This window comes from Trachurus japonicus, chromosome 22 (assembly GCF_045865225.1).
Source record: "Trachurus japonicus isolate A0001 chromosome 22, Traja_1.0".
NCBI classification, from domain to species: Eukaryota; Metazoa; Chordata; class Actinopteri; order Carangiformes; family Carangidae; genus Trachurus; species Trachurus japonicus.
Genome location: NC_140928.1, coordinates 22,962,098 through 22,973,650, shown reverse-complemented (window position 1 = coordinate 22,973,650; position 11,553 = coordinate 22,962,098). Strand labels below are relative to the sequence as shown.

At 41.9% G+C, this 11,553-nt stretch overlaps 1 protein-coding gene across 2 annotated transcripts; it reads right to left on the bottom strand.

Annotated features, from left to right (window-relative positions):
• Positions 1-6,404: 6,404 nt before the first annotated feature.
• Positions 6,405-11,172, bottom strand: pax1a (paired box 1a). Of its 2 annotated transcripts, none has more exons than XM_085767411.1 (5): positions 10,809-11,172; positions 9,545-10,165; positions 8,329-8,462; positions 7,620-7,836; positions 6,405-7,050 (listed from the first exon to the last, which is right to left on the bottom strand). In XM_085767411.1, the coding sequence occupies exons 1-5, from the start codon at positions 10,810-10,812 to the stop codon at positions 6,932-6,934; spliced, it is 1,095 nt and encodes a 364-aa protein (XP_085623537.1). In that variant the 5' UTR covers positions 10,813-11,172; the 3' UTR covers positions 6,405-6,931. The 2 variants fall into 2 exon arrangements, with proteins under 2 accessions (XP_085623537.1, XP_085623538.1); XM_085767412.1 differs by having other exon boundaries at positions 6,703-7,050; positions 7,620-7,779.
• Positions 11,173-11,553: the final 381 nt, after the last annotated feature.

Here is an 11,553-nt window from a genome sequence, read left to right as displayed (position 1 = left end):
ATAAGAGCAACATGCATGGTTCTCCACAACTGGCTGCACTCCGCGTTCTTCAAAGGCCCTGTCTCCCTCTCTTTGCACTGCGAGCTTGTTTGTAGCTCCAGTCAAGTGCGCAACAGATCGAGCTTCCTGGGCCTCTCTGCTCACGAACACACCATATAACCTGATGATAGTGTCAATAAGGGAAAGGTCAGACGGTTATGTCTGTGTTTTATTTCATCCTGGATGTTGCCAGAGTCTGAGCTAAGTTTGTGTTGATTTAGACATGAGCCTGTCTTGGTTATCAGCCAACAAGTTCCTTAAAATCTGACAACTCATAGGGGCTGGCAGCCCTGACTGGCGCCGTTGTCACGAACCCGTAGGGAGTGGCGGCAGCAGCAGGGCATGGTCAGGTTGATTAATGACAGTCATTGTTGTTTACTTCTCACCTTTTGTTGCATTATCTTTTCAACCAACTTCACAGTGACACGTTGGTTGCTGATCTCACTGTTCACATGCAGCGTTCAACACCAGAGCAACAGGATCTGCGTGCTACAGACCTGTACAGACGAACAGTGTGCTGCTGTGTGATCCTGATATCTCATCTGAATACAGAGACGATGCAAACACACACACACCTCCCACAACCTACCGACCTGGTTAACATTTGCTTACAATTAACGGAACTTCTTGTTGACCCAGGTCACGGAGCATTATCTGGTTTGCTATCACGGTGGATGAACCTCAATCAAATGTGTGGTATCGCCACCAGTTCCTACACCCATGATACCATTCTGACTGTTAGTTCAGCTTTATTTCCTCATCCTACATCAAGATGGCAAAATTACATACATACATGATCAGCATTCATACAATATACAAGATTTAGGAGACTGTTTCGCCCTTTTTTAAGAATGAAAGTATGTATTTGTGGCCCATGTTTAAAGATTTATGTCCTCAGTGGGAACACATTTGGGCTGAGGGCCACTGAGGGTAGGGAGGTCACAGAATAATAACAGACATATTGTTTGTTTTGCGTCTTTTTCTGGCATTTTGGTGAATACAACTGAAATATAGAGAAATACTAGCCCTGACATGAAAAAAAACAACTACATTATTTTGTCATTAAGCATATTCCAGTGCATCATATTCAACATTTTACAGTGTGAGCAGCATTTCTTCCTTTTGATCGTCTCCCTGAATACAGAAAATGTCTATTCAATCATTTCATAGCTTCTGCTGAGCTTCAGGCAGGATTTTCCTCCCTAAACCAACAGACAGTACGGTGGTTTACCACGCACATTTTTGGGAGAAGAGTCATCATCTTATTATCACCTAATAAGAATTTGAGCCAAAAATTAACTTGAAGGCATCCCTTAAATCCAACGCCTCATAGCTTCTTTTTTCTTCTGGTAGCATTTGGCTCGTGTGTGGCAGCATTTAGCACAGTATATGTTTCAACTCACTTCAAATAAATCACAGATGGGCAGTCGGGCAGAACATTAATTCTATAGTCTCCACAAATTAGAGAGGATCCTGAGGACTGTCTCTGTCTTTGCCCAGATCGTCACTAAAATAGACTTCCACTACAAAACTGCTGACAAATTTCCATAATGAAAGTCTGTATTTTGACTTTCCAGTCAGGACTACGCACTCCTCCAGACGCTGATATTTACATACCGATTACCGACAATACACACAAATTACAAGCATTCTTCCAGCTCCACAGAAATATGCTTACTTTCAGGGGCAGTGCTTTCAAGGAGTGCATTTTAATTGTGTTTGCAAACATAATTTCATGCTCTTTTAGTCATCTGTATGTAATAATCATAGCTGGCCTCCGAAATCCAACGTGATCCTGTGGTTATTCTCTTCATTGCTGTATTGCTGTGTTCTCCTCTGACCGACAACAGCGGCAGAATCTCCTGAGAGCAAATGTGAAATGATACGTTTTCATTTAGAAAGCCAAATGTCATCATCATGTCTCTGTCCCTTTTGCTTTTAGAGCCTCTGGTTGATGTGGTGAGCTGGCAGAGCAAGTAAGAACATGGGAGGGAGACATTTATCATCCTCTAGACTACAGAGCTGTAACTCTGCCTGCTTGGAAATCCTGTGGACAGTCAATGGGGGAAAAAAACAGTCAATGGTGATTGCATTACAAGGATGACATCGTTGCGGACCCACTGCTTTGGTGTTTCAGTTTTTGGGTGGTAAAAACGTGAATGCATCGCTTACAAATCTGACTAATAACAAAATGTCATTGTGCGTCTGTGTAGTCGTTGAGTGTGTCCTCTGCTGCTTCACTCTCTGTCTCTGCACCAAATTCATCAGATTCTGTCACACAGTGTAAACACCATACTGGCAGAGACGAGCAAAACTTTCATTTATGACTTGGTCTCTCACATGCTTGTCAAAAAATTACACCCAGCTGGTCAAAGAGCGTGAAAGGAACATGTTCCAGCATTGTACATGTTTGCATTCACTGTGTTTCCATGGCAAGTCGATTCATTTGAAATGTTAGACATGAGAACTGCAGGCACTGGCCCTCTTTTCAAAATGTGATACTTTGCCAACTTGCCACTCTCTCTTTTTAAAAGGTTTCCAGCGTATCTTTCCTTGCTTTTTCCGAGACCTGTCTGGCCTGCCGTGTCGCCTGTCCTGAGACGCTCTCTTGTTGATTTTGTAGTCGTGCAAAGACAGAGTGAGCAAATGACTCCTGGCCAACCTGGGGTATTTCCCCCCTTCAGCACAAAAAGCAGAGATAATGTAAAATGTCTTGAATCATACCCAGCAAAGTGTCAAATACATAAACTGAACTTTGGTCTGTAAAGAACACTCAATCCCTCCTGTACACATTACAGACATTGATGAATTGTTGCAGTTGAAGATAGCAGCGCCTGTTCTTGCTTTTTAAGGAATCTCGTGTCACCATTTCACTGCTACTTGGATTATGAATGGTGCTTAATATCATATCCATTAGGATCAAGGAGGCCAAGTCTCCTATCCATCTCTCCAAGTATCTGTTTAAGCTTGTGGTATCTGAGAATCCTTTCAAGTTTAAGTTGCAGAGGTAACACTCTTAAGGCCATGAAGATCAGAGCGCTGTACAGTGTTTAAGTCTGACCATCTGCACACTTGTGTGTCACTAGTGTCACTGTAGGTTTGGCATGTCGTAGTGCAAAATGTCTCCCTTTGTCTCCTTTACACACATCTGAGTGTTGTTTTCAGTAAAACTCAATAGACAAGAAGACAAATAGAAGGGTGAAATTGCAAACACATGATTTCAGATTTCAAAATTAGACTAATGTAAAATAAGATAATTTACAGTTTTAATAAGCATCCATTACTCTGCACACCAAAATGTGGAAATAACAAAATGTTGGTTAATTGTTTTATGGTGATAATCAAATATTTAACTGAAATATATACAGTATATAGATTAAAATAGTCCCATACAGGTGTCTGTGTCCTGTGAAATTTTGGGGAAAATAATTTGAAAGTGATAATTAAATGATGGCTCATGAGTATTTGAACAATACTGAACAATAAACTATGAAAAGTATTTAAAATATGCAGAAATTCCACTTGTAATGATGGTTATAGAATAAAGAAAGAGCTATCGTGTCCTGTTGCACCTATCTTAAAGTACATACATTAAAAAGTCAATAAATATTATGTTTTGTGTCATGTACGAAGAGGAAATATCTATTTAGAAGCAGCCCACCTGCTGTCCCTCCGACACAGAGGGTCTGCAGAGGACACAGTGGGGGGTATCACTTGCTGCCCTGATTGATGACCATAGGTCCCGCAGGAAGTAACCCCGCCACCATGAAGGAGTGTTTTCTGAACCCCAAGTGGTATCCGGGAAAACATGAGCGACTCCAGTCAGGGAGCGTGTGTACTCATAGGCCATCTTAATGTTTGGATACACTCACTCACTTGGGATTTTGCTGCAGAAGGGGAAAGGAGTCAAAGACTGCAAAATAGAGTTCAGAGGGCATCCAAATTCCAGGGTGTTCCCTGAAACGTGCCGTAAAGCCTGATCGGTATAACACCTCCATCCCTGTCTAGAGAACGTAAGGAGGATAGCATCATTTTAAGATACCACAGATAAACATGAAGATTTTTTTTAACGCTTTAAAGATACTGCTGTAAACTTCAAATCAAAGGTCATCATATATTTAATATAAAATTGCAAGCATAAATGGAGGGGAAAATACAACTTATACAACGTTTCAACTCTTTTTTTGAAAATTCATTATTTGGATTTGATCCCTTTACTTTGGAAACAAACGATCATATACAGTAGTGACTTCTTCAGAATCGCATTCTTTCTGCTTTTGGGGTGGTTCAAGTTGAGTTGAAGATTATTTCCGACTGTCCCCACAGCCAGAATGAAGAAAACAGAACCTCACTACAAGTCAGTCCAAAGATTGTCAGTGGGAGTATTTTGAAATGAAGTTTTTTCTGCCCGTTTATTTGAAAGGGAGTGGAATTGAAATCACGAGCAAATAACTTGAAATCAAACCCACAGACCAGCAGTAAAATTATTAATATCACTCATCTTTCTAATAAAGTCAGAGGTTACAATATTACTCTCAAAACTGACCCCAGCCTCAGATCTCCTCTCACTGCCTGTTAAACTGTAACTCACACTATTTTAAAATCATTCGGCCACCATGGTGTTAAGATGCTTGAGCCTTGGCTGATCAGCCTTATCAGTGTAAACAGATATAATCAAAACAAAATGGTCAGTGGATGACCGTCTCACATGAGTGAGAACCCAGTCAAGCTATTTCTTGATCAATCCAATTATAAGAGCTAGTTAAAAGTATTTTTTTTTCCATTAAACATTATTATGAATCATTGTTTTTCTTAGTTATAAAAATAGCATCATAAAATACTTCTCCCTAAATTGCCTTTGCACTGAAGGTGCTGTTAAAAACCACAGAAATGCTTAGTCCCACTCAGCCACGTTAAACCGGAGCTCGTCACTGAGCCCACTGTATCACACACACACACACACACACACACACACACACACACCCCTCCCTCAGCATCAGTGGAAACGATGGCTGCAGTGTGCAGGGTTTACAGCTGTTAACAAGTCAAATACATAAACTGGCCCACAAGAAATGATAAACAAATATTTTTCTTAGAAATAAAAACTAAAATCATTAGGCTCTATATTCAATGGTGATTTTATCTCACAGTCAGGATAGAAATAAAATGTTAAACTTTAATGTGAACTTGAGTTTTAATTCATGATAAATTTAATGTGTCATTTTATCTTTGGGGCTGCTGTTTTAGAGGGTAAATCAATAAATGAATGACTTAACTTTTGCACAGAATGCATTGCTTTTCCTTCACATAAGCCTAGCTTAAACTATAATGTATAGATAATATAATGTTACATACATTTTATTCTGCTGAACTGGTCCAGTGTTTTTACAAAAACATAATGACACAACATGGCAATAATACCTGATGTGAAAAGTTTGACATGTAATACTTTATATTTCAGATATGCTGGCATTATTGGATAAGAAGCATCGTGCGGTGACCTGAGCACCAGGAAAAAGGTGAGACCAGAGAATCTGGACTCACAAATAACAGTGAGGAGACTTTGTATCAGAGTAAAGAGGCCACCGGACTAAAAGCTTTAAAGACAGATTATATGTGAACCTCTCTGGTGATTTCTATACGGGAGACAAGTCTCTCAACGGAGGCAGCATGTGGGTGGATTTGGGCCGTCAGCTGCTCCCCTGCACGCACCCTTCATTAGCGCTCCGATCAGCCCTCAGATTTCCATCATGGCAGGTATCAATTACAACCCCGATAGCATCAGTGGAGGCAGCACAGCCTGTGGAGACCACTGTGCCTGAGTGCTGAAGGTTCACATTTAATAGTGGTGTAATGTCCTCTCAGCGTGTGGCTTTCCTATTCCACATTAGGATGCAAATCCATTTGAGACGCGTTTACATATTAGATTTTATACTTTAAACTTGATCTGTTGGCTTCATTCTATGATCGATCAGAGGTAGTTCGAGGCCAAAGGAGCCTCGGGGAACCTACTAATCGTCACAGCCAATGACAAGATTAAACTTCTAGAGAAAGTAGTTTTTCCGTTGACCCTGTGGTGGAAGAAGAGCGCGCGACGAAATAAACTGCAGGTGTGGAGAGTTTGGCGAATGTCGGCTGAATTCCAGACGATCAACACCGTAAAGATCAGAAATAAGACGACGAGGTTATTTTAGGATGAGGCCTTCACTGGCTGCAACAAAATCGAAAAGCACCTCAGCGGGCAGAAAAGTCCAACTCCTCCTATCTTTAAACTCCTATCTCGGTCTTTCATGTAGTAAACACAAGCAACCAGTTTCCAAACTGTGCACCTCTGCTGAAATAATGTGGGCTGCGAGACCAGGGGGTGGCATTTAAAGAAAAGCCTTTATTTTTGAATATTTACAATGAAATTATAAAAATATATAATTAAAGCTTTGGCAAATATTTTACATTTAGACAATTTATTTCTTTGTTCACATCGTTAAGTCACTGTAGGATCGATCATGCCACAAATTAATATAATATATGGCGGATTACAGAAGAGCCCTGTTTTTATAAGAAAACATCGATGACACTGGACGGGCAAATGTGTATTTTTCTTTTATCCTGCAGTCTCCATAAGAGAATATACAGTTTTTCAATGGAGGAGGAGAAAAAAAAACTATCAACCAATGAGGGGAGACACCGATACATCCATGCAAGCTTACATTCAAATGGCCTTGAAGGCCGATAAAGCTGTACTGTATTCAAAATGCGTGTGAAAAGGCCTGTGTTTGACTGTAAGATACAAACACCCGGGGGAACAAGCCGTTAGTGTTCAGACTTACTGTTGGAGTCGTTGAAATGAGTTCAGTTAAATGGGGTCTGGTAATTAAGGTGGTTTAAGTCCCGGTTATGATGATGAGGTAGGGAGACTGAGTCCATGCACACTGTTCAAGTCTTCATGTTGTTGCTGCTGCTGTTGCTGCTGCTGCTGCTGCTTGCTCAGGGGACTGGGTGGTTTTCTGTCTCCTGCACAACACAAAGAAGAAACAGATTCGTGGGTCTTTGCGTGCGACTGCTCATCCAAATAAGTATTTACTCCCCTGGATAAAGCCTTCTAACGCGATGTATTCCTCCTACAAGCTGCAGCAAGTCTGACCTGCGTTACACTAACAACACTCACAAATGTACCTATATGTTCCATACATGTGACTTTTCTTTTTTAAATCAAACGTATTTTATGCATCAAGTATCCTCGGACCACCTGGTAGGGCGCTGGACTGAAAGGTCAATATTTAATAATTGACATATAATTACACTTCATTGGGGATTTGGTAAATGTTTGCACTCGTCGCGGTCATTGCTTATTGCAAAAGTGTGTGTGCGTGAGAAAGGAATGAAGGAGGAAGAGAGAGTCAGACAGCTCGGTCCAGATCTGAGCTGATATAAGAAGCCTCAATTATAATATAAATATAAAGGCAATAATAATAATCTCTGTAAAACAATCTATTGTAATACAAAAAAAAACAGAATCACAAGGAGAATAATAATAATACAAAAAATCTGTCAGCAGTTTTGTGTTCCCGGTCTGTAGCTACCTTCTCGGGCCTGCTGGTGCTTGAAGGCCATCGGTGAGTGGATCTCCCCTGCGTGCATCCCCATCCCGCCACCTGGGTGGGACAGGGCCGGACTCTGCGGCTGCCAGTGGTGGTGGCCCGGGGCCACGTAGCCGCCCGCTGACCCGCTGTACACCCCGTACTGGTTGGTGGGAGAGTAAGCACACGCCGAGACATAACTGGACAATGTCGAGGAAGGCTGCAAACAGATGAGACGGAATGAACACAACGTCCCCGTAACGCACAGCAGCAGTAACCGTGTGTGACAAGCGGCGCGTGGCTGCAGCTGTGGGGCGATCAAGATCGTGGACAACAGACTGTCCACTGTCATTTTAATTTACAATAAATAAGACAAATTGAAGTAAGCATGTGTTTACACAACTGTGTCTGTTATCTAAGTCTTAACGCAGAGGCCGCCATTTAAAATCCATCAGGTGTAAAATGTCATGCACCAGCAGCCTGTGGCCTTCTGGGACTGTGAGTCCTGATAGACGGAAACTTTTCACAGCTGAGCCACAGGCCGAACAGCGAGAGCAGCCATTCACTGAGGCCTCTTAACATTTCCACTGTTTCCTATAAAGAAGGAAAACAACCTGGATATTGAATAGAGAGCGTGGGATACACACCTGTGTATAATCTCCACAGGCTGAACAGATGTCAGAATATAAGAGTTTTTTTTTTTTTTTTTTACCTGTGCGTATTTTATGTCCGCGTCAATGGCTGACTTGTCAATCCCGTTGACAGTGTGAGCCGCTGGGAAAGCTGCTCTGTTGACGCTACTCCAATCCTCCATTTTTGGTGGATATCCCTCCGTCCCAGCAATGGCTGATTTAGAAACAGTAACTTCATGTCAGACATGTGTAAAAGGCAAAATTGCTAAAATGTAAAATAAATAAATAGATAAATAAAATAAAATTCCATGCAGTCACATTTACATCTTCTTAAATAATTATGGAAATTATTATCATTATTATTTATATTATTATTATTATTTCAATTATTAACCTATTCTCCTGTCTGGGCTTTGACACATGGGTTATTTCATTTTCAATTTCCCAGACCTTTCCCACAATTCAGGTTAATTCAAATAAATACATTATTTAACATTATAATTATTATAATTATTAAAGTGCATATTTCTTTGTAATACTTGTGTATTTTAAAATTAGGCCTGCCATTACTCTTATAGAAAAAATAGATAACAAGTTAAAAGCAAACAACAACATTTGACTGTAAATATCATTCTCTTATTTACTAATTTATATTAGGAATTTTGTATGCTAATTGTAGCCAAAAACTCTATAGATTTGATCACATGTCTGCGTAAAAAACATATGGCTATTATCGTTTTAATTGGATTACAGTGTCATGCTATTTCAATTAGAAATATATAAATATATATCACATAACATGTAAATATGCAACTGTATACATAGTGAAATAAATCTAAAAATAGACTTTGGACTTTGTGGTACAAATAAACGCACTGGTCCAGGGCGACATTAGAGTGAATGGAAATACTGGCTGAAGAACCAGGAAGGCCAGAAAAAAAATGGCTGTAGCTACTACTTGAAGGATTAGAGGGGATATAGCAGGTGAGCAAGGTGTTTGCAAATGCATCATCCCATGAAAAGGCCTATTGAGAGTGGCCTTACTTCCATCTGGCTGAATGATGAAACGGAGGCCTGTAGGACTTCTAATGGACACACTGTCCTCCCTGCTGCCAGAAGCAGGTTGTGCAGAGTGATATGGTAATTCATCATCAAGAATAACACATTAATAACCAGCTGTGCGAGGTTATGAAGCTCCTATTTGAGAGCAGCTTGGGCTATTTGGCTCACGTCTGTGGGCGCTGGGGATGCAGAGGCCTTAATATTTTTCTCACAGAGCACAAAGTTGCTGCTCACCTGCAGGATCCATGAAGGCTCGTATGCCGAGGATGTTGCTGACGGTGTGTGCAGAAGGCCAGGCCCTGGATAAGCTCATATGCCCAGCCGTCACGGGTACTCCAGGAGGGCTGCTCATTTTGGGCGACATGGTGTTGGGGTAGGAGTAAGGGTATATGTGGTTGTAGGAGAGCCCGGCCTGCGCGGAGGCTTGCTTACTGCTCTCATACTGGTTGGGCTGAGACAGATTTCCAATCTTGTTGCGTAAAATCCTGCTGATCGAGCTCACCGACGGGACATTGTACTTGTCACAAACTCCATCTGCCAAAAGCCTGTCCCGAATCTCCCAGGCAAAGATCCCGGGGTCGTTCTGTTTGTATTCCCTGATATTTTTCACCACGTTCGGCGTCGTGACCCGTGGTTTGCTTCCACCGATGGCACCGGGTAAGATGGAGCCCGTCTCGTTGTACCTCGCCAAAATCTTGCTCACGCAGCCGTGGGAAACTCGCAGTTGCCGGCTTATGTCGCAGGGTCTGATCCCGAGCTGGGCCAGCTCCACTATTCTTAACCGTATGGCGTTGGGCAGGGGTCGCCCATTGACGAACACGCCGCCTAACTGGTTCACCTCTCCATAGGTTTGCTCTGCGGGGGGAAAGAGACACGCACGTTACACATTTAAATTAGGAATACATAGACTTCTGACTAATACAGTTAATAATAATGTTATTTCAAGTTATTTACAGACAATGCCCTCGAGGCCTGCCACAATATATTTTCATACTGATATGTCAAAGGCAACCGCAGAGTGCCCAGTCTGACAGAGGGCATAAAGCTGCACAACACACACACACACACACACACCGCTATTTTGCAACTTTTTAAAAAGCAAATTGCGTGGCTGGGTTTACCCTCTGCCATCCCTGCTGCACACACACACCAGAAAAAAAACAACATTAAAAATGGCGAGCTTGAGGAATAGACAGGAGGAACGCTTCAAAGAAGTCGCTCCTCATAGGATAATTGCTGGTAAGTGTTTCCATTTAGGATTTTAAACTTCAAGCAGACAGCGGCGTCTGCCGGGAAAGAGCTGATAAAAATCCACCATGAAATAAACCTGACAAGCCGTCGCGTAAAGACCGTCTTCATCTGCACATAATGTGAACTTGAAGAAGGAGGGGAAAAAACACAAATGCTTATTTCTGTCTCTACGCAGGCGTGTTGTGGCTGGATACGCTTCCATGAGCCCCCCTGCCACTGAAGCATGCAGATGGTAACGCTGCCTTACCCATTTGCCTATATGTCTCGAGATGCTGGGAAATGTAGGTGCCCCTTCAAATGGCTGAATCCGTCCGAGCGAAGGCAGAGAAGGAAGGGGGAGAGCGTGAGGAATGAGCCCCAGAAGAGGGAAAGGAGACCTCTTTAAACTCTCCTCCGGCTGCAGCGTGCCCCCTTCTTCTACTTCTCCCTCTTTTTTTTTTTTTTTTTTGGAAGCAAGTGACTGCAAAGGACAGCGGCGCCAAAGTGATCTTCATCCGATAAAAGCAAATTGAAGTTATCCCGGGGAGTCCGGAGTTTGCTGGAATTAATTTGACGCGTTCTCCACGTCAAACTTCGCTTATGATACGCCGAGACCGCTGCTCTGGTTTCATTGGTCGCCCTGCGCTGGAAACGCTGTCAGCCAATGCAAACCCCATCCGGTTGGAGCCGTGCGCCCTCCTTGAATATTTTGCATAGGGGAAGTGGCAGAAAGGGAAACGTTTCATCCAACATGCAGAGTTCTGATGATACACACAAGCATGACAGCGGGGTTTAAACCTTCACCAACTGGTCTGAAGTCTTTTAATAAAGTCCAACACTTTTTGTAATTGTAAATTATATGCGTAATGAGCTTTAGAGGGAGTTGTATTAATGGGCTAAATTAATCATTAAAGTAGAGGGTTTAATTAAAATCCAATTGCACCAGTTATTTAAAGGTATTTGATATCCATACTTGCTGATGCTTTAAATCACTTTTATTTCACTGGGCTCGT

Coding starts and splice junctions, on each gene's coding strand:
- pax1a (XM_085767411.1), bottom strand. Junction 8,463..9,544: donor AGCCTTCATGGATCCTGCAG/GTGAGCAGCAAC, acceptor TTTCTAAATCAG/CCATTGCTGGGACGGAGGGA. Junction 7,051..7,619: donor GCACCAGCAGGCCCGAGAAG/GTAGCTACAGAC, acceptor TGTGTTGTGCAG/GAGACAGAAAACCACCCAGT.